Source organism: Aulonocara stuartgranti (genome assembly GCF_965226115.1).
Source record: "Aulonocara stuartgranti genome assembly, chromosome: 4".
In the NCBI taxonomy this organism is placed as follows: Eukaryota; Metazoa; Chordata; class Actinopteri; order Cichliformes; family Cichlidae; genus Aulonocara; species Aulonocara stuartgranti.
Window position 1 is genome coordinate 18,895,222 of NC_138942.1, and position 23,421 is coordinate 18,918,642.

The 23,421-nt window shown below is 39.8% G+C and overlaps 2 protein-coding genes across 4 annotated transcripts; one reads left to right on the top strand and one right to left on the bottom strand.

Annotated features, from left to right (window-relative positions):
• Positions 1–8,375, top strand: gtpbp1 (GTP binding protein 1). 3 transcript variants are annotated; one of them, XM_082531702.1, is made up of 15 exons: positions 476–563; positions 1,137–1,202; positions 2,071–2,182; positions 2,320–2,500; positions 4,122–4,305; positions 4,556–4,720; positions 4,857–4,980; positions 5,139–5,253; positions 5,337–5,481; positions 5,574–5,756; positions 5,942–6,077; positions 6,281–6,459; positions 6,652–6,813; positions 7,091–7,141; positions 7,289–8,375. In XM_082531702.1, the coding sequence occupies exons 3-15, from the start codon at positions 2,134–2,136 to the stop codon at positions 7,403–7,405; spliced, it is 1,791 nt and encodes a 596-aa protein (XP_082387828.1). In that variant the 5' UTR covers positions 476–563; positions 1,137–1,202; positions 2,071–2,133; the 3' UTR covers positions 7,406–8,375. The 3 variants fall into 3 exon arrangements, with proteins under 3 accessions (XP_082387826.1, XP_082387827.1, XP_082387828.1); XM_082531700.1 differs by lacking the exon at positions 1,137–1,202 and having other exon boundaries at positions 1–563; XM_082531701.1 differs by lacking the exons at positions 1,137–1,202; positions 7,091–7,141 and having other exon boundaries at positions 3–563.
• A 1,174-nt stretch (positions 8,376–9,549) lies between these two features.
• sgsm3 (small G protein signaling modulator 3) lies at positions 9,550–21,734 on the bottom strand. Its single transcript, XM_082531699.1, has 21 exons — positions 21,486–21,734; positions 17,661–17,729; positions 17,445–17,530; positions 16,633–16,696; positions 15,787–15,998; positions 15,557–15,664; positions 15,185–15,328; positions 14,866–15,061; positions 14,591–14,736; positions 14,159–14,392; positions 13,839–14,021; positions 13,502–13,657; positions 13,349–13,403; positions 12,835–12,884; positions 12,484–12,636; positions 12,322–12,392; positions 12,047–12,095; positions 11,825–11,910; positions 11,597–11,719; positions 11,323–11,383; positions 9,550–10,612 (listed from the first exon to the last, which is right to left on the bottom strand). Exons 2-21 carry the CDS (start codon positions 17,665–17,667, stop codon positions 10,529–10,531), a joined length of 2,268 nt encoding a protein of 755 aa, XP_082387825.1. The 5' UTR covers positions 17,668–17,729; positions 21,486–21,734; the 3' UTR covers positions 9,550–10,528.
• Positions 21,735–23,421: the final 1,687 nt, after the last annotated feature.

The window sequence follows — 23,421 nt, forward strand, 5'->3', positions numbered from 1 at the left end:
TATGAACGACCCCCTCACTGGTATTGGTCCACTGTTAACATTTTCCCAGTGACTTCAACTCTACTGGTGAATATGATGTCAAAACACACGGTTATCCACGCCCTCCTTTTTAATATTCAGGTGCTGGTAGGTTTCATTTTCAAACGCGGACAGACGGTACATAAGTAAGCGTTATTTTAATGTTAGTTAAAGCGCGGTGAGACCCTTGCTAACGTCATTAACTGTAGCGTAGCAAATATCTAACTAATACTGGAATTGACAGCTCGAGGTGCACCGGTTAGTGTGTATATGTGTGTGTGTTTGCCTGCCAGCCGTCATCACAACAGTTTAGAAAACCTGCAATTTATTACTGCAAAGTTGGCATAAAAATGGCATCAATAGCGGCGGCGCATGAGCCAGGCATTAGCCCAGGCTCCGTACCGCTGGCCGATGCTTTAGTCCCGGCGAGTATATTTGCTCCAGACCGTGGAGGATGCAGCGACGACGCCGGGGATGAGTGTTTCGAGGATGGAGACGTGCTCAATGGCGAGCCCGAGGATCGGGGGATTGACTTTACTAGCAAGGTAAAGCTAAGCTCGCCAAGCTAATGCTAGCTGCTGCTGTCAGTGAATGAATGAATGAGAAAAATAATGCGCCTCTCCTCTACAGCTATGTAATTAACGTTTTATAGCTACGGAGTATTTTTAAGCACCAAATATAACACACGAGTGATTTTTCTGGACACCGAGCTGCTTTTGTTGACACTAAACAGCTAGCAAGTGTTAGCAGTTCCAGCTAAAATAGCAGCGGAGCCCGGCGCTAACGTTAGCTGGACATAGAAGCACTTCTCAAAACAAGTGAATATGGTTCATCTGTTATTAACGGTTTGTGAACCCAAAACAAAAACATACGGGATAATAAAGAACAATGAGATAATATGGTCGGCTTTCCAGGGTACCAGCTAAAATACCCGACATGTTTTGCCTATAATGTCTACCTATGATATATATTGTTGGCTGTAGCTATATGTGCTGCTGAACCATTCTGATCAACTGAAAGTTGCTCTTAAATACCGAAACTTGTAGCATGAAAAAAGAGTTTTTGGCCTGACGTAATCCGGAATGTTTGAGTGAAAGCAATCATGTCTTTGCCCACAGGTATTAAATTGCACGTTACAATGGTGTTTTTTGGTCCCATAAACACATTGCACAGAGTTGCTTCAGGTAGGCAGTCCCTTGTTGACTTTTGGCTCCTGATAGTTTCAGCATGTTAGCAACTGATATGCTATTCTGTGTAGCAACTTCTCAATAACCCAGTCCACTGGGTACTATTCATCTAGCAGGCCTTTAACACAGCCCTTGTAGCTCCAAATGCATATCTCTTAGTATAAAGTATGATAGTACTATTACACTTGTAACCCGCCCTTAAAGGGAAAGCAATGTACTGCCACTAAGTAAAGTATGTTTCTGCTACTACTGGACCTAAACTACATTTCCTCAATAGTTCACTTATTTCATTTTGTGTGTGTTTGTTCTGGTTTCTTTTAAAGATAGAAACAAAAACTAGCAAATAATAATAAAAAAATGTTTGTTTAATCAGGGTCCCCATGAGCATCACGCTCATCCTTAGCTACTCTTCCCAAGGTCTTACACACTCAGGCCAACATTCACAACAAATAAACATAAAACAAGCAGGTTCTTCTTATACAAATAGCATTGCACTTCAAAGTGTTTTTAGGTCCATATCAGCAGGGATAACAACACTGTGTTCATGTAACCTTGCGGTATGTCATGAGAAAATAAGCAGCTGTGTTTGCATGTTGGGTGATGCGTTCGACCCTGCCATTCCCTTCAGATTTCTTTTTGCTTACAGGGTATGAGAGTGTCCTCCAGTGAAACTAAAATGTCCCAAATAAGTAATAATGTTTGGTTCAATGCCTGTTCTTTTTTTTTTTTTTAAACAACCTTACCTGATGCAGTCTCTCCCGGGACTGTTATTAACTGTTATTAGAAGAAGAATATTTGATTTAACAATTTCATGGCCAGTGTTACTCTTTATGTTTTCTCTCTTCCCCTCTCTGGAACCCAATAGCTGGCACTTGTTAGCCCAAATGGAGAGCAGTATGATTCGTTACTTCGGCAGCTACGAGACAGGATGGAAGAGGGATGTGGAGAGACTATTTATGTGGTTGGAATGGGCTCAGGTGAGAGATATATAAAAGCCCTTGTCCAAATTCCAAGGATACTGTAGTGTAAATTACGAGTCTCTCTCTTCCGCCTTTTCACCTATTCACTCTGTAACAGTTTGTAACACATCTGTTCTTGTTCTCCTCCTGTGCAGATGGTGGTGACTGGGGTTTGGATGAGAAAGATATGGAGGCCTCAGTAGCCACAGTTCACTCCATGTGTGAGCAGCTAGATGCTGACCTGATCCCTCTACGGGAGCGCAATGAGGCTGCCGGTTTGGTACGTGACTATCTGATACGGAGGCGTGTGGGTGAGCTGGACTTCCTGGAGGTCAGGTGAGCAGTAATGAAGTCACACTTACTTTCAACAGTGCACAGTGTGTTCAGTACAGGTGACATGTGTCCTGACCAGACTGTTTCAATTTTTTATCAGATAAACTACTGAAAAAACCCAGAGGCCCCTCGGGTGTGGAAAAAGTCAGATGCACACTTGGTACAATTACAGCTGAGAATTTTAAAGGAAATTTAAAGAAATGTTTATTTTAAGCTAAATATTTATAATAATAATAATAGTCATAAATCACCTTGTAGATGTTATGAATATTGGTACTCTAGGTGGTTTACAGCCCAGGTTTCATCTAGGAGGATTTTGGGAACAAACATACAGACATACATAAGCTACGATCATGATAGTGTGATGATGATGGAAGATTTCTGTAATTAAACCAATCCCAGGGCCGGGTTCCAAATCCCTTACTGACTTTTGTCCAGTGGCTTTGACCCGTGTGCTGTCTAATTATATGGAGGGAGTGCTTAAAAAACACCTCACCTCAGCTATTATGGATCAGTTGGCCTGTATGCAGTTAGCATGCAAGTCACAAAGGATCACAAAAGACGCTGCACTGATACTACTTAATACAGTTACACATCGCTTACAGCAAACAGCTGATCAGGGAAGGATTATATTTGTCAATCTGACTTCAGCCTTTAATACAAGGACACATTTTATTGCAAGAACAAATAATAAGAGGGTAACAGTGGATTAGATATTTTGAAATTTATTGTTCGCAGAAGGTCTGTATTACTCATGTTGTCTAATGAAATAATTTGTAATACGGGGAACCTGTAAAGGTGTGTTTTATCCCAATTGTTATTTTCTCTTTATATAGATGATGTACAGCTACAGGATGGGAATATGAAGCTGGTGTAATATGCTGATTATATAACTCTTGTTGGTCCCGGTCATAGGAATACCAACCCTGATGATTTTGCATCATTGCGTAGGTTGGAGGAATGCTATAAATCTCTCTATTTGTTGATTAACATTGACAACACAAAAGAGCCTGTCTTGAATTACACAGGCCCTAAAACAGGTCTTTCATTTTCTGTTCAGTCTGTGGAAGTCATTAATAGGTTTAAGTATCTGGGAAAACATTGTGATAAGGAATTACATTTTGCAGCTAATGCTGATTACATCAATAAGAAAGTTAGTCAGAGACTGTTTCTTATGAGGAAGCTAAGAGGCTTTGAAGTTAGCGAATACGTTTTGGAAAGAGTAAATGTCAGCTTGATTGAAATCGTCCTCATGTTCAATACTCAGTCTGGTGTGGTAGCCTGACTGTGGTAAGTAGGAACAAACTGGACTGAATCTGAATTGCACTCAGGTCAATGTTATAGAATGCCTCTGGCTTGTAAAAAGCTATATAGAGGATGATTTGTACCAAATTCAATTAGTATGATGAATAATAAGCTGCAATATATTTTTATAACTTTACCAATGGTTTATGCATGTGTGTGTATGAATGTGTGCTGATAATTATCAGTTTTTAGTATGAATTGATAACTGACAGTTTTCCACCAGTTTGGACAATGAAAGTTATTCTGTTCAGTTCTATTCTGTTCCCTGAAGCATCCAGGGCTCTTTTTTCAACCTATATGGTATCCTTGTGTCTCTCAGGGTTGCAGTGGTGGGCAATGTGGATGCTGGTAAAAGTACTCTGCTGGGAGTATTAACACATGGTGAGCTGGACAACGGCAGGGGCTTTGCCCGCCAGAAACTATTCAGACACAAGCATGAGATGGAGAGTGGCAGGACCAGCAGTGTGGGCAATGATATCCTGGGGTTTGACCAAGAGGGACAGGTGAGTGTGTATGCTCAGTGCTTTACTTCTAAAAGAAGTGTAACTCTGAAAATGACTCGTGTTTTTAATGATGGTTCATATATTGAGTCATGAGGTGCTGAAATATGTTGACTGTTAAAATAAGTGTGAGAAGAAATGAGTTTGGTGAGGTGAACGTTAATAGTAATATGGAGGATCTACAGAAAATGTTGATGGAAGATGAAAGACTGTATGTTTACATAGGATTTCTGTTATTGTACTTGCTTCCCAGGTGGTGAATAAACCAGACAGTCATGGAGGAAGTCTGGACTGGACCAAAATCTGTGAGAAGTCCTCTAAGGTCATTACCTTCATAGACCTGGCCGGCCATGAGAAATACCTCAAGACCACAGTGTTTGGGATGACAGGACACCTTCCAGACTTCTGCATGCTTATGGTCAGAAAGGGGGAGGGGGAGGGAAGATGGTGTGCGTGTCTATGTACAATATCCATGATGTCCCAAAAATCGTTTTCTTTTTTTTTCTTTTTCATACAAGTGTAGGAATAAAATTCACTTTTCCCTTCCTTTCCAGGTGGGCAGTAACGCAGGTATCGTAGGAATGACCAAAGAGCACCTGGGCCTGGCTTTAGCTCTGAACGTGCCTGTGTTTGTAGTGGTAACCAAGATAGACATGTGCCCAGCCAACATCTTGCAAGGTAAGCCTTCTGGGGTTTTATTTGCTTTGCAATATTTCCTTATTATGCAAAAAATACATCTTCTATTAGCTTATATGCTGTTTATCTGCATTTTCACGTGCTAAAAAAATTACAGTAACAACTAAATAACTTGTGTGTTCTTCATTTCCTTCTATCAGAGACCCTAAAGCTGCTGCAGAGGTTACTGAAGTCCCCAGGCTGTAGAAAAATTCCTGTCCTGGTACAGAACAAGGACGACGTCATAGTCACCGCTTCAAACTTCAGTTCGGAGAGGTACTGGGTCTGTTGTTGCGAGATTCAGCAGCAGAAAGACAATGTCTCACTGTAAGCTACGTGTGTTTGTTGTGCACCCCCAGGATGTGCCCCATCTTTCAGATCTCCAATGTGACCGGTGAGAACATGGACCTGCTTAAGATGTTTCTCAACCTGCTTTCCTCCAGGACATCCTACCGGGACGATCAGCCTGCTGAGTTTCAAATAGATGATACCTACTCTGTACCGGTACTATGAACACTGATAAACTGCTCTCCCTAATGTATTTTATCATGTAAATTTAATGCAAAAAAACAGGTCATGTGTTGTTTATGTCTTAGGGTGTGGGAACTGTAGTATCGGGAACTACTTTACGTGGGCTCATACGCCTGAATGACACCATGCTGCTGGGACCCGATCCTCTAGGGAGCTTCATCTCTATTGCTGTCAAATCAATACACCGTAAGAGAATGCCTGTGAAGGAGGTCAGAGGTGGCCAGACTGCCTCGTTTGCTCTTAAAAAGGTAGAGAAATAATAAAATCATCCACTGTCTAGTGCAGATGCTTGGCATTGCATAGGTCAGTTAAATGTTAGCAGTTTTTTTTTACTCATTAGGCCTTATTGCTGGTCTTGAAAAGTGTTATTCATCTTGATAATAGAAGGGCAGTGAAAATGATGACATGTTTTGTCATATGCTTCCTTCCAAAGATCAAGCGTTCGTCCATAAGGAAAGGCATGGTAATGGTGTCCCCGAGGCTAAACCCACAGGCAACTTGGGAGTTTGAGGCTGAGATCCTGGTGCTGCATCATCCCACCACAATATCCCCGAGATACCAGGCCATGGGTGAGTAGCAGTGACACGCTCTGTGTGTGTTTCTAGAGTCACCTTAAGGCAAAGGCAGGACATTTCAGCAAAGATTTATAGCAAAGTTTCTAAATGACATTGAACATTTGTATGTATAAATGTTATGGGACTGAAATGGTCATTTTACAACCACAGTAAGCATCAATTCATTCTCCTTTATGTATATATTCCCCAACACTCAGTCCACTGTGGCAGCATAAGGCAGACTGCCACCATCCTGTCCATGAACAGAGACTGCTTACGAACAGGCGACAAGGCTTCAGTCCACTTCCGTTTCATCAAGACCCCCGAGTACCTGCATTGTGACCAGAGGCTTGTGTTCAGGGAGGGGCGCACCAAAGCTGTAGGAACCATCACTAAGGTAGCAAAGCCTTCTGGAAGCTGAAGGTTTATGTTGAGTTAATGCTACAGCGATCTGAGGATCATGAGCCAGGTTCTAAAGCTGTAGTTGGAAATAATATTAAGATTATGTCCAAAATGTAGAAATCATTGTAGGTTTATGTGCTCACAGATAGTTCTTTGGAACTAACGTGTTGTCTCATATCATTTTCAGCTGCTGCAATCCACCAATAACATGCCATCAAACTCAAAACCGCCACAAATCAAAATGCAGTCTACCAAAAAGGCGCCGCCGCGAAAAGAGGACGGCACCGTGGTGGCCGGTGACGACGTGGGAGCAGCAGCTCAACCGGCAGCCTCCAACTCGACACAACCGGTGAGTCACAAGTCATTAAAAGTACTAAAGCTGTATGCTGTATGTACAAATTCTGTGTGTGCGCAGTAGTGCAGTTCCTGCGTTTCTTCAGATTCTGATTACTTACCTCGAAGTTGCTGTTCTAACTTCTGTTTCCTCCTCCTCTTTTTTTCTCATGTAACATCTTGTCTGTGAATCTATACACTGCTTTGTAATATTTCACCCTAAATTTTAACTCACCCACATCACTCCTGTACACTCTCTCCATCTCCTTTGCTTTCGTGGCTGGCTCTCAAAGGGAGAGGGAGATGATGACCCTCAGTTAAAGGAGGGCAACAAAGAGAACAAGGTAAACTGTGTTGACAGAAAACAAAAGCAACAGTGAGGCTGAATTGTGGAGACTGGACTCTGGTCTTTGCATTTGTTGTTGTTTTTGGCATTGTGATGCAGTGCAGCGACTGCCTTATTGAGCGGTTTCGTTCTATCTACGTTACAGCCAAAGTCTGGAGGTGGTGGAAGGAGAAGGGGTGGCCAGAGGCACAAAGGAAAAGGCCAGAACAGCAGCACCAACCCCACAGCAGCGCCTTCCTCATCGGGGATAGGGAGCTGCTGAAAAGCCCACGGGTCCCATTTCTTCCTGTCACTCCACCAAGTGTCTTCATTCCACACACCATGAAGGAAGCAGATGTTTGGAGCAAGACACTCTCCTCAGTCTTATTACTCCTCGCCTTTTTTAGTTTTATTGGGTTTCTGTTTTTTTGTTTTTTTTTTTACACCAGGTCCCATACTTTTTATTTAATTATTTTTGAAAGGGAACACAGAGGGGTATGTCTCACACTAAAAGCATACACCTCCTAAGCATTTAATATCAGCTGCCTTTACCATTTCGAATGGCTTGGGTGATTGAAAGCAGTGTGGTTTTTGAGGTTAGCCTCACTCAGGATGATGAATATATTTAATTTTATCCATATTTTATGCGTGTCTGAAAACAGTCCTCTGGCTCAGTTTCAGGGGCAGGGAGGAAGGATAAACCCAAGACAAGGGTCCAATACCTATATTTACGAGCAGCTATTAGTGACACCCATGAATTCCCTGTGTATTTGCAATGATAAACAGTTGTACTATTTATACAGCATTAATTGCCTCTTAGTTTTACAGATTGGAATGATGTACAAAATGTATGCAAATCACAAATGTAGCAGAGTTGATTTAAGATTCTAGGTATACAGAAAATATAAGCTGTTTTGTTTTATAATTATTTATTTGACATGCAGAACATTTACTCTTGGATGGTCTTTATCTTTTGAGATAAGTTCACTTGCACACCTAGATTCAGTAGTATGTGTCATTCTTCCATCGTCGGTCTATATACAAACCTTATAATAGTGTTAGTACCAATACAGCACAGTTTCTCACTTCAGCAGCTGCTACTGATTGTAATACTTGCCGTACTTGCAGTGCTACTTGTAATTCTCATATCCCATGTGTTATGGCTTGTTGCTGTAGACATATTGTGACATTTTAAATCCCTTGCTACAAGAAAAGAACCATTAATAAACACAGTTTACTGAACTTTTCAACAGTGCTGGCTATTGTGTTTCCATATTTTCAATATTTCTGACATTATTTGCAGTAATATTATTTGCATGGATGTAACCCCTCATTTTCCATCAAGACAAGCCCACACTGCTTCAGCTATGTTGAGGCCTGGGCTCTGGGAAGAAAAATCCATGACTGACAGCATTCTATTGTGTTTTTCTATCCAGATGTGCTTTTTTGGGGGCACTGTATTCAAAATCATTGTTATGTTGAGGTTGTTGACAGATGCTTTCCAGATGGTACTAATGCTTTATAAATCCATCAATATTGACATGATCCCCTACACCACTGGCTGAAGTGCAGGTCAAATCCTTACAGTTGCCACCAGTTTCTACAGATGCCTGCAGACACTCACTGTTGTGCCTCTCTCCAGACCTCCTATGTACCAAACGTTTCAAATGTGCAGGTATCACTCCATCAGACCTGTTGCCACTGCCTTTCTGTCCAGTTGTTGTGTAACCCCAGGCTTTTTCTGCCAGTTTCCCTTCCTCAAAAATGGCTTCTTGACAGCCAGCGATTCTTGAGACCATTTCTGACGAAGCTTCAGTGAACAGTAGATGAATCAACTGCAGAGCCAAATGCAACTCTAGCCCTGTCAGGTCTTTGCTGGAATTTTTTCCCCTCTTAGTTCAGAAAAATTACTTTCAGATACTGTTCTTCTGTTGTCATTTTTGAGACCTGCCACTTCTTTTGTGCCCCTTTTGTCAATCTTCTTAAGGACAGATTGCACACCTTGCAAACCTTTGGCTGATGGATTCACTTTGTTGGCTATTTTATGTCTGCAAAACTATTGCTCAAGACCATTTCAGAAAAGTTTAAGTCTGTTTCATTGGAAGCAAAGTAAAAAGAAGAAATGTGGGGTAACTCAATGTTTTGCAAAAATGATTTGCCAGGAGAATAGATGTTTTTCTTCAGTAAATCTTTAGTTAAATTTTGTACAGCAGGACTTATGGATTGGTGAAATATTATTTACTGTAAATGATATTAGTGAAAAGAAAGAACTGTTAGTTTGACAATTAAGTAAAAAGTCATGTAGACCTAAGAAACAGCTCTAAGTATTTTCTTTAAGTCTAAGGGATAAAAATCAAAAGAACAAAGTCAAAACCTTTGTCTTAAAAACAGTAATGAACATGTTTCATTACATGTAACACAGCTCACTGAACTTGATACAGTTTATTTCTGGATGTTTATGTCAAAGCTAGAGATCAGTCTGGTAAAATACAGATAAAAAGTCCTATGTTTGAATTGCCTTAATGGTACATATAGTCACAAGCATATACAAAAAAACATTACAAAGTATAGACTTGTATGTGTAGTTATCTTTTATACATATATAGGTGTAACACAAATTATCTGCTTCATGTACATTATATTATACAAGACAGACGTTTTACTACCACTGCTTAGGTAGCACACATACCCATAGTTTTATATCACAACTTCACAAGGCTTTACTTGGCATGTGCAACATTTAATGAAGTATTTTGTGGAATTTGTGATACTGAGGTAAAATACATTCCACTTGAAAATAGTTTGTAACTTTACAGCTTTGTGTTTAGTAATGTTCTAGTTTGGCCTTAAATCTTTAAAGGATGATGAGGATGAAATTTAGGATAAGGTTACAAAAACTTTCGTCATGGCAACATTATGAGCAGAACAAAAGAATAGATTGTATTTCTCACCCACTCATGCACCATGAGCTTCAGGTACTGAAAAAAAATGCTGTTCGGTCATATGTTGTAGTCTGTCCTGTCCAAACTCTTTCTGTGGCAGGAGTGTGCAAGATGTTTATATAGATATATTAGATATATATGTATTTTAAACCTTGCAGTGAAACCTCCAGTACTGGGTATTGATCCGTTTAAATTATGTACAATGATGTGCACATGCTTCAGCCAACACGAGCCAGTTGAGTTTCAGTCATTTGGGTGTTACCATTGTCCAAAACTGACACAGGATGAGAGGGTGAACCGGTTGGTGAAGTAGTCACTTCTTTTAGCAGGCTGACAGTAGTGTCTAGATTTCTTGTCTCTGCACTTTTTTTTAACATTTAAAGAACAAACAAAAAAAAACAAAAAAAGGGCTAAGCTATGACTTTGAGACCAAGTTGTAGGTTTCAGCCATTTTTGCTGCACATTTATCCATCAATGTCCCAGCTGAACAGGTGATGTTTCACCAACATATCCTGCACTCCCTCTTTCAGTGGCTTCTGCTCCTTTTCCTGGGACATAAATGAAATGTGGAAAGCTTTTACTTGAAGTCAAAAGTTAGTAATGCATCACCTGACAGAAACACTAATCAGCAATTTTAATGAAAATATGTTTTATTATCTGCCTAAAAGAATATTGCCTTAATTAAAAAACAAAACAAAACAACACAACGAGTTACCATCTGGAGTCTGAAGGGGAAAAAAAAAAATCATGATACTGACCGCACATGATGACTATAGTATCTACAGTCAGCATAATAATATAGAAGTGAAATCAGTAGATCTTATAGAGATGCAGCTTTTTTTCCCCCCAGAGGAGACAGTCTGACTTGCAGGAAGGAGATGGCAGCGTGTCACTAATAGCACTAGCAACTGCCATTTCTAGTCTACTTCTACAGTGACATGGAAAATTTTCTTCTTTCAAAGATTTATTCTACAAATGTGCCACCTCACTCTGAAAATGAAGGGTAAAAGAAGACAAAGAACACTAATACCTACGCGAATCTACCGATAGTTTGATGAGCGACATTACCTAGAGATCCCAACTAAAGAGGTGATGCTGAACCAGCACTTCCATAACTTCTGCTTTCAGAATAGCAGACTTCTGAAACAGTATAAGTCATAATGTTTTTCGTCACTTAGTTCTAACAAGTCGTCCTTGATAGTAAGACTGGCTCACAACCGCTCTATATTGAGAAGCTGTCACATGCTCCTTGACTCACCTCTTTTTTGTCGGGAAGCTCACAATCTTGGGAGAGACTGAAGGCAAACTTTGACAGGACCCTGAAGAGAAAACAAGTTTGTTAATCATTATCCTGATTGATACACAGCTTCACTTTGTTTAACTTTTACCCTTCAAGCTTCTTTCACATGTATATTCCTGTTTTTACACGACTGAATTCTGTGTGGAAAATGCAAAAGATGGCTCGTGGATAAGATACAGCCAACTTCAAGAATTTAACACTCGGTAACCATCCATGATTTGAGCAGACTGACCTGAGCTCACACTTGATTTGAACCCATCCGGGGCTACGAAGGAATGACCATGGGTGATACCATTTTTCTACAGCCGCCATGCTGGAGCACAACACCTCCAACCATAAGTGCAGCACCTGCTCACTGAAGAGAAACATGTTAAGATTCAGACAGACTCGGTATGAAAATATGATTCTACAGAGTGACTTTGATGATTTCAATTCCACATGCATGTGTGATGAAACTTACTTCAGGCCAACACACACAAGAGACCTAAACTTGACATCCATTTGGGCATGTGCTGCATCATGGCTCATGTTGACTGACTGCACTGCCTGAGAAGGTAATCAAAGGGAAACAGTCATGCACTTTATCAGTCCTCAGTGCTACACGGCAACTTTACAGACTAGAAGCTAAGCCTCATATTACTGACAAAACACTTGGTTATTAATAAATAGAGTGTTCACTCACTCTGTAAAGCAGCTCCTCTGGCGTTAGTACTTTTCCATCTTCATCTAACCTGGTAAATCCCAAAGACAACCACTTGTTACTTCCAAATCTCTACTAGCAGTAGTGCAAAAAGCACACAGTGCACTGAGCACACAGTTAACGGTAAATGGCCCATTTATGTTCTTAACAAAGCATCATGCAATGCTAATTAAAGTCAAGTGCATCCCTGATGGCCCGTGGAGAACATTACAATTTGGGTTAATATAGCAAAGAATAACACTTTATGTACACCTCACCTGTAGGTTTTACACAGGACTAGCCTTGAGTAAACAGAATTGAAGTCCCTCTCTACCTCCCTGCTGGCCGCCTGAGTAAAAAGAAGAGGATTTAATTTAAATTGTCAGTTTGACAGACGCATGTGTGATACATGGTACTATGATGACAAAACGTTTTCCTACCTCCTCTATGAATAACCACGGGTGACATGGCCCTCCAAGTATAGATGGTTTCTTCAGACCATGCTGAAAGATAGCCTTCAGAGCTGGACATAGAGTCCCTCTGGCCAGGTCTGTCACTGCCTCTGTCACAGAGTCGTCACCTGCTAGTGAGTACTGAAGACATGTACGAGATCGTCAATCACTGTTGAAGACACTGTATGATTCGACAGTCAGGACATTACAATAATAAAGAAGCAAAGACAAAACCTGGTGCATAGTTGATGACATCGAACACTGGAAGAAACATCAGCTAACTGGACAATTTCAAAGTGCTTAGCTTTAATTAAGAGAATAACGTAAGAATGTGCATACCTCCTTGCTCCTTTCATCAAGGATCTCAACAAACTTTGCTGGAAACCAGCCTGTTAAAGACAAAATTTATCATACAGCAGATAATTACTTACTGATCTTTTATATCAGTTGTTTCTATTGTTACATTTTACTTATGCATTTACTTTAACTTGATTCCTTTTATAATTTTATCCTATATCTTTTACACAATTTTACTTATTTTGCACATTTTTATTATTATCACTTGTATAATTCTTTACTTTGTTTTTCATTTTTAAATGTGGAATGTAAATACATCTGCCTTTGGATCAGCTTTTTAAAATTTTAAATGTGCTAGATCAATAAAACTTTTTTGGCTCTTTATATTAAAAAAAAAGAGCTCTTTATATTAAAAAAATAGAAAAAAAAAATAGAAAAAAAAATTTTATATATATATATATATATATATATATATATATATATATATATATATATATATATATATATATATATATATATATATTTTTTTTTTTTTTTTTTTTTAAATCCCACATACCTCTAAGGCTGTTGAGTTCACCAACCCAGCAATGTTCGTCCTTTTGCGAAATAATCTGAGCGACAGAAGAATACAGCAGGATGAGACACAGAGACCAGACGGCGTTAAAGCTGTGCTTCTTTTTTGCCAGCATTTCTGTAAATTATGACTCACAGTGATGATGTCATTCTTTCTAAAGCCCAGTTCATCATCATCATGACGCTCAAAGTCTAGCAAAGCCTTTGCTCGTCTCCGTCGGTTGCGAGATACCACAAGAAAGTTTTCATGATCCCGCTGATGACTCTCCATGGAGTAGTCTGGAGTCAGATCCTAGACAGAAAAAATGGAACGGATCGATATGAAGTCAAAATGTGAGAAAATAATAATCTTAAAATTAATTCCACAATTTGGAAGTATTATAATGCTACAGACAGCAAATGAAAGTACAGCATGGCTGATGCTCTGTTTATTTTGGTTGATTGGTAGTTCAGAACAGGACATAAACACTCACAGTGCTGGAGTGGCGTGGATCCAGACAATGGAAGTGCTCTGCAATGCGGGTTATGGCCTCTCGCAAGGAGGCCACCAACTCAGTCTGCTTTATGTTCTTTGACTTCAGAGCTTCTGCCTCATCCTCCCCAAAAAGCAGGGAGGTCAGGGTGGATTTCCTGCGCAGCGACTGCCTCCTCACCACCTAAACATTTATCAATAAAATCTCAATTTTTTCCCCTCTTTTTGTTTAACAAAATTCTTAGAAGTAAATATACAACTCCTACTCTCCCTGTCTAAACCACATGACTAATAAATTATGCCAATACTATAATGACTGACCTTGTTGAGATTGGTGTTGAGTGGTGTGTTGTTGCCATTGCTGAGCTGTGCCTGTTCATTTAGGATGTAGGCTAGGTGCTTGTGTCTGTGAGCTTCCAGAGTTTCTTGGGAGAGTGTCCCTGCTAGCCTCATAGCCTCCCCTAGAACTGCAGGTGCGTCTCTCAGCTGGCTCGGCAAATCCGAAAGAGTATTAAAAATGGATGCAGAGTTCTCTGATGACACAAGTTCCTCCTCCTGGAGTAAAGAAGTAAATTAAATAAGATTAGGATTAGGATGATGGCTTAATCTTCCATCCTAATTGCTCTCCCCCAAAGAAAAAAATCTAATTGGTAACTGCACACACCGACTAAAGAAAACAATAAATGTAAAGCATTCAAGAAAAATACAAACTGCAAGAGGCTATTGAGATTCAGCAGAAGTACTGTGGCTAACCTTAATCTTGAGCATGCCCAGTGTCACCTGGAAAAGCACAAGTGACCCTTCATAGAAGAGCAGATCCCAGATTCTTAGGAGCAGACGGATATCCACCACACTGGCAAATGATGTCAGGAACCAGTGCAATGTGATCAGTGACAACTCTGGATGTTCAAAAAAAGAAGATGATGTTACCTACTGTATACAATGTACAGTATAGGGTGCAACTCACAACCCTTTTTCCACAACCCAAGGACTAAACTCTCATCATCTTTCTTGATGCTTGATCCTACCTATGTCATGCTCCTGCAAAAGGCGGTCAAGGGCCGGCAGGTACTGAACAATAAGTTGGCGGAGAACTCTCTGATCCGTTTGAACGCCCAGCAGAGTGGAGGAAAAGTAAGATGGAGGAAGAAGATCTTCGATCAGGGCGCACATCATCCATAGTGCATCCTCCTCCTCGAGAAAGAGCAACAGGCAGGAAACAACCTGGATGGATGAGACAGATATGAGAAACAATGAGAGCGTAAAGAGGAGAATATCTTCTATGCTGAATCAGCTGCTCTGAGTAATGTAACTGATCAGACAGACTCTCTATGTATGTGTTCTTACCATGCCAGTGCCCTGACAGTACCCAATGTCAGGGTAGAGCCATGCTAGGCTTCTCAGTACACGTCTCAGCCTTGGCACTCCAACACTGGTCAGACTATTGAAACACGCATTGGTTGGCATAGTCCGTAACAAGTCCTTCTCTATCTGAGGGACAAAAGATTAAGATGGGATCATCCCATTATTATTTGAAAGATCTTTAAGGATTCTGCAGAGCAAATGAAGAAAAATAGTGCAAAACACCCTAATGCTTGAAGTCTAATCTCCAAATGTGTCAGACAGATTTGTTGACTGTGTTTAGGCAGTACTTTTTGAACTTAATAATAATAATTACAATAATAAGTCTTCACACATTTATACAGTTAGGCATTTTACCTGTTTAGCAACTGTGGTGTCATCATTAGAGCTGTTCTTGATGATTTCTCTGTAAGAGATCTCAGAGGTCCTCTTCTTTTGAAGGGCTCCAGACAGACGCATCCAAAGCTAGGAGAGGAGGGGGAAAAAAAACGATGTTTCAGTAACATCACTATATAACTAGCTTGCTTTAACAGTATTTTAGACTTCTAGTCAATGCTACAAGAAACAACACTGATGGTAAAGCTTACCTGTGGTCTCATACTATGAGGTATTCCTCCTAGCACCAAGGAATGCAAACGCTCAGAGCGTGGAAGGACAGGATCAATAAGATCCCAGGTCAGGTCACCTACTGTGTGGTTATGGGTGAACTCCAGGTGGGCTTGCCAACGCAGTCGCTGCTGGGGGTCTTCACGCTGGGGCGAGCCCTCAGTGCCCAGCCAAGACTTAGGCTCCCCACCATCTAAGAGAAAGTAATATATTCAGCCTTAACTTCAGCTTTAGTTTGTTATCTGTGCAGGCTCTATATTAAAATTGTTATAACTTACAAACTCTTGGATTAAGGAGAACAAAATAATGGAAAATGGTACCAGCTACAATACTGTGGGCATTCACTGCAGAGATATGAAAGCTGCTTCACTTAAAACAAACTCAGCTGAGTCTCCAGGAGGACTGGAGAGAGTAGTCTACTTTTGCATGAGTTGTCAACCAGCACACTTCAGAGAAGCAGAGAATTCTGCTTTCATCATTCATGACATTGGAACCATAATTGTGTGTATTTGGATTGTTTTTTAAAATCACTAAAATTTGGCTGATAGATTAACAAAACCTTTTTCTGGGGTTTAAAACTCAAAATACACACTCAAAGACGATTCAATAAATAGCCTTCTTCATTGTCATAATAGGTCAAGGCTGGAAAAACCCTGAGATCACATGCACTTCACCTACATAATAGAGCTACTATGCTCATATCTAAAAAACAAAATTTTTCCCTACTGCGATTCACCAAATGATGATAAAAAAGTTTTAAGACAGAAAAGAATTGTCTGTGTGTGAATGAGAGAGAGCAAAAGAGAAGACATGGATAAATGAAATACCCTCTGTGTCCACCCTAAAGCCAAATTCATCATACTGGAGTTCAGGCTGCTGTGAAGAGTCTTTCTACAGAAACAAAACAGTGACATGCATTTAATCGGTGAACATCTCATAGTAGAAACATGACTATATCAAACAAACGTGGCTATAAAGAAGTGAGATTAATGGTTTCAGTGCCATTAAAGGAGCAGTGTTTTAAACTGATGAGATCACCATGGTAACTTTTGCTGAACAACGTTACCGTTGCCCAAACAGGCTACAGTAGATGTTTTAGATATAAACCGGCAGCACAAAAACACATTTTAACTACGTTTTTCCTCTCAATTTAAAAGTAACCTCAGATACATTATATACAAACCTGTGGGTTATTTAATTGGTGATTTAAAAACTAAATATTTAAGGTTAGTCGTAAATACCTGATAATGAAACTGATAGAACACAGAAAACAAAAACGATAAGTCTACTGATATTCATACCAAACCAATTCATGGATTATACACAATCAAAAACTTTTATTTCACTTTGATTTGGGCAAACACTAAAGGGAATTCCACCCCTCTTTCACTGTGGGACCATAACCTTGAATGCACTTAATTTTTTTAATATATTCTTTATTAACCTCCACAACTCACATCTTTAACTGAAGTAGGCAGCAAGCATTTGATTAGTCCATTTTTTTGTTGAAGAAAACTAAATAAAGATGGATGTAGATGTGTGACAGCCTTTAATATTTTTTTCTCAATTTCTAAAATCTGAAATGTTCGATTTCTCAAGAAACTTGTTTTATCAACAATGTGGGAAACCATATTCTTACTTGATGGTACTTGGCCAAAATGTCCTGGGGCCACATGCTTGGGGTAAGAGCCGAGAATGGCCCACCAGGAGCTGGTGTGTAGGTACCTAAAAGAAAAAAAGAAAAAAAAAAAAAGGTCTTATTATATCCATCTTTCTATTGCTAAATCCACACACACACACACACACACACACACACTCCAAAGTTCTGCAAAGAAATTACATTTTGCAAATATACCTGACATTTTGATGATTGAGTTCAATATGGTGGGACACCTGGGAGTAAACAAGTCAGCAGATAGCCACTCTATAGGAAAGAAACAGGTGCTGAGAATCAGTTGGCAGTTTAGATCGTCAACATTTGCATATTTCAGAACGATGCTGAAGCTAGTCAGTCCTCCAGCTGACAGCACTCCGTATGTTTGTGGGAAAATCTCCAGACACATAAATGACCTTTACAACCACTAACCACATCAAATTAGCAGACATTATAAATGTGTTTGTCTTCACTGTTTCAGTAGCAACTGTAATGTTTGAAATCCTTCGGATACCATAATCAGTTACTCAGGACCTCAGTCCATTTTGATGCTATCCAAGTTACTATAATGTAAACCTACCTAACTGCTAAACAAATACGCCATTCTTCAAACCAATCAAGTACAAAGAAATTGTCCAACAGACCAACAACAATGTAACAAGCAAGGCAGTGCCCCTTCTTCTAGAACGAACTCCAGGACATGCAGAGCTTCGGCACAAACACAGAGAGGAGAAAAAACAAACAAAAAAACAAACAAAAAAAAAACAAAAAACCACGAGATAAAGAGAATTCTTGTTTCTCTCTTCAAGGCAATATGACTGCTGTAATTACCAGAGGCTAACTATTCTACTAAACTCTTTGTGTATGTACAAATGTGTGTTGTGATGCTCTAAATGTAGAGCGCACATCTTGGGGTAAAATTAACATTCTGTGAGAAAACCATAAAATGACTTGCGCCTACAAACACACAACAAAGACTTAACATACCATGTATTTATGAGCTTTTGTCTGCAAGATTTTAGCCTTTGCATTAAAGCTAAAAAAGTGACTGTTTAAGCATATAAATAAATTACATGGCAAATATTGGCAATGAAGGGGAGCAAAGTGGGCCATCCCTCTACAGCACTGCGACAAATACCATGATCTCATCTAACTGTTGGTACAAAGTTGTTAACCTCAGTACAGCCTTTCTGTGTTTTAGATATTATCATTAACAATGGTGTTTCCACAGGTTAATATTCACAACTTTAACTCAGGTTCACACACTTTGCACACTATGTAACTGCAGTGGGTGAACCTGTCCTTCACCCACTGTCTGCTCCGGTATAATATCCACTCTAATAACAATGTAATAAAATAAAATAAATAAATAAAACAAAAAGATTAACAAGAGAAGTCTACAGAGAGTCTGTATATGTTTCGCCCTTAAGGCATTCAGACCATGATTCTGCTCACTATAAAACAAAACAATCAACAACAAAATAAAAGGACATTTTTCTAAAGTCAGAATGGTCTAGAGGACACTGATTTATTTACAGCCTTTGTGTGTACATTTAAACAGCACTGTGCTTGGGAACAACCCAACATTTTTCTGGAGGATTTGTGATGAAATCTGACTTTAATGAAAAGATGCAGTTTGTATTTTACCCTTTACAAAACAGAAAGCTAGAAAACTATTCTTGGAGTAATTGTGCGATGATTCTGGCTCAATTTTTCTAAGTAATCACTGCAGCATTTCTAACAAAGTACAAGTCACATAGGCATATCAGGAAGATGTATGTGTAATGGCCGATATATGGTTATTGGACAACTTCAAATATCCCTCTAAAATGATGGATTCTTGCCATTAGCATCTAAGAAGATTTCAAGTCTCAGTTCTGTCTTTTGCATACAAATAGTAAAACACTATATATGGTTTGTGTTTGATAGATGTTTTGTGGGCAAATACAACAAACGAGTTGTTGCCCCAGAGAAGAAATAATACAGTATATCAGTAAGACAAACCACTACTTGGAATCTAAGCAACTACAACCATAACCTGTGAAAAGAGGCTCGCCTGCATGCAAACACGCTGCCAAAATGATTCATTCTAGCAGCAGGCTTGCGGCATGAAGGGAGATTTAGGACTTAAGAGATGAGAAATCAATTTGAGGTCTGGAGGACGGCCAAGTGTTTTCAGGGAAACTCTGTCTAACTGAGGGAGGCCTGGGATTTTAGAGCATCTCCTTTACAAGAACATTAACAGTTTAAACACCTGCCAAAGAAAACCAAACATTACAAAATCCATCCTGCAAACTGTTGCACATATCAGTAATCTGACAGCAAAATTCGTCCGCAAACCCGAAACAAACATAACGAGCAAGTTCTGAGTAACCCACTATGAATCCTTATTCTCATAATATCAATCCTTATTCTCAGAGTCATCGCAGAATGCGCTCTATACTACAAAGAAGAACACCAAGTTTGCAAACACGGATACATAAAATACGATTGTGACTCTGCATGTGATTAATAAAACACATCGAGTATTTTAGATTTTGTCGAGAAAGGCAAAACTTGGGCAGAAACAAGTCACAACTTTCAGGAAATGAACAGAACTAAGGTGACTTGGAAGTTAATGCTCTCACATGCATGTGATAAATGGAAATCATTAACTTGTTACAGTTTTGTTCTCCCAAGGATGTAAACAGCACAGACAAATCAAATCACTTCATCTGAGGACCTTCCTGGACCTATAACAAAGGGTCTTTCATGCTTTTTTCCTCTCCAAACAAAATAACATCCTTTTCACTGCGGAGGTGTGGCTGTACTCACAAGTGTTTGCACACACACTGGTCAACACCCTGTTGTAAGAACACCAACAAGCAACATCCTGCTGTGCAAACAGGCCAAGAGTATGCATCGTGCACAGCAAAGCCCTTCCTTTTAAACACTATAAGGAAGCTCTTACTTCTACTCTAATTAGAGTTTGTGCTGCCCCATCAGCCTGCCCAATCAGCTCTACCCACTCCACTTCCCCTTACACCTCCCCCAGCTGTCCCTTTCACTAACCACAACATTGGTGACTCATGTCGCCTCCTCACCAAAGGAAGAAGAAGAAAAAAAAAGGGTGTCGGTGTATGCCAGAGCATCTCTGCCTTGTGCCCAACAAATCTAGCTTTGGCTGAAGAATGACAGGCGCACACCTTCAGTCTCATTGGCAGTCCATCTGTGTGTGTCTCCCCTCTTACACACTGGCATGCATCGCATCTAATTATAGTCTCAGTTAGACTTACGCACACATACACGCAAAGGGATGCTCGTGGAAGGCCACTTCTTTGAGTGAAAGTGCTGGAAACTCCCGTCTAAATACCCTTACTTCCTCGTTTCAATGGAGTGTAAGGCAAGAACCTGCAGGGAATAGGCGCTGTATGACAAAAAAGCACTGCATCACTCTTGTCAACATCTATCTGCAACACCCAAGCTCTGTTGTCAGTAAGCCATAAGGTTATGCATAAGGCAACAAGTGACTCTCCTGCGTCTGATAGCACTACGAGGCACGTTTGAGTGTAAATCATCTGTTGTGTTGGTACAGACTGCAGCATCTGTCAGCTTTGTATGTGTCATCGTTAAACCGTTCAGCTGACCCAGAAATGCTGAAACGTTAATGGTAGACCACACGTGATGCTACCGACTCACACACACACACAAATCTCACTGAATATTCAGTTTTTTTTATTAACTTAAAGATATGTATGAAGCACAATGCTCAGAAATGATTCAATTATTGTTACGTCAAACCCCCAGCTGACGTCAGTTGCAGCTACGAGACAATAACACAACATTTTCTTTCCTTAAAAAACACCCCCATCAGGGACAACACATTTGGTCAACACCACAAATGTTATCAAACAATAAGCCATGAAATTTAACGCTCATACATTCATATTGACTTGTCAGCTGTTAGCCAAACATGCTACGTTTAGCTTTTAGCTAGTAGTTAGGTGCAAAACGGTGTACCACGGAAGGCCTGTCCGATTAACTTACCGTGACATTATTCTAGCGAACGCACGCTAAGGTTTCTGGAGGACGTGCCTTTTCGTTTTTCCCCTATAGTTTTAAAGAGAAAACGCCATATGCTATGCCATTGCCATCTCTCGCCTCGGACGTAAGACTTCCCAATACTGTGCACCTGCTAGTGGCGACGTGTAACTCCGACGTATTCTTACGCCCTGTAAGGCTTTCCCAGTTCCTTTTCCATCGTGGGAAGTAGCGCCAGATCCCGGAACTACAATTCTCAGTCAAAAATATCCTTCCGCAGGTGGGGAGTAGGTGACGCAGGCACACGACGTATCTCTTTTTTGTTCCATTCATTCATTCATTCTTTTTTTCTTTTTTTTGATACTCCCTTACCTCATTCAGACCAGCTACGAAAACAACCAGACACGTTTCAGAACAGTGCTAGTCATGACGGGTCAACCAGTAGCTGTTATGGGAGTTTGTGCTAACTCCAATTGCTTGAGTTGTTTTTTTTTTTGTTTTTTTTTCAAATAAACCTCTTTAAAAATAGGTAAAGACAGAAACTGCAAATGAGAAACCTCAACTGTCACTGCATATATCACTGTTATTTCACAGTAATTAATGTTTATTTAATTTATTTACTCTTATTGGTATTAAAGTGTATTCACGCACAATAGAGCGTATTCCACTGTCCCTTCTCTTTCCTTCTTTCTAATATTGTTAAGCATTAGACAGCAGCTTAATTTTTAATCTAATTAGCTGCTGATTGAAGCCACATCACGTTGCTCTTACATGACTACTCCACAAGATGGCTGTGTTTTACAAAAGCCTTCTCCTACCCTCTCGAATGAATTCGTTTTAACATTAATAACGTCTTTCAGATTTAGTTATTGTTAGTTTAGTATTTCAAGTTTACTATCATTAATCATCATTTCATTATTTTTTAAAGGGATTCATGCTTTTGTCCTTTATATCAATATTCTTCATCTTTATTTTACAGTGATGAGCATTCTGAGTGATGAGCATGCAAACCACAGCTTGACGTCAATGCCTCTCAGCGAGTTCCATAATAATAATTTAATCTGAAATGATAAATAACAACATAAATAACATCAGAACATTTGAACATACTATCAGCTTTGTGATGCTCTGTTGCATTTTGAATCCATGTGGTCCTTTTCTTTTCCTTCTAAGATGCCAACTAGTTTATCCATTGGGTGTTTACCGAGGAGAGGGGAAGTTTGTTGGCTCTCGGGGCCACAGAGCAGTTGCTTGGCTTCTGTGTTTATAAGTTGCTGGTGCCACTGTCAGTGTCAGTGATTTACCTCTTTACAAAATCATTAACAAAGCTAATATGATCTGCATAATGTAACCCACAGAACTCAAGGCACGTGCTGTTCTTCTCATACAAGCACTTTTCAGCTTTATCCTCATACAGCTCCTGGTAATACTTGTTATTTATTGGATAGTTTTTTGTTGTTGCTGTTTTTTTAAAACACTAGACTGCAGTGAGGATTCCTGTGGAAACATTAAAGCGCACATCTCCCACCATCCACTATTATCCATCTCCATATGCCAGCCAACTATCTTTGCTGTGTACTCTTAGAGGAAACTGGCACTTTGGGGATGGCACCTTGCACATTTTATGTAAGTATTTGGAAGCCAGGCTAAATGAATGCTAAAACCAAATGATCAGTTATTTTCCCATCTCAGAGGAAACTTGAGAGGAAGCTCTTTGATGCTGTAGCTGAGAATGTGGACTGTGCCACTGCATTTTAATTTCTTACTTATCTGTGTGTGCATGTGTGTGCATGTGTGTGTGTGTGTGTGTGTGTGTGTGTGTGTGTGTGTGTGTGTGTGTGTGTGTGTGTGAAAACTCATATTGCACATCCTTCTGACTGTGAACCCATGATCTTATAAGTGTTGAACACATCTGTATATCAAATGCATTTTCACAGCTTCA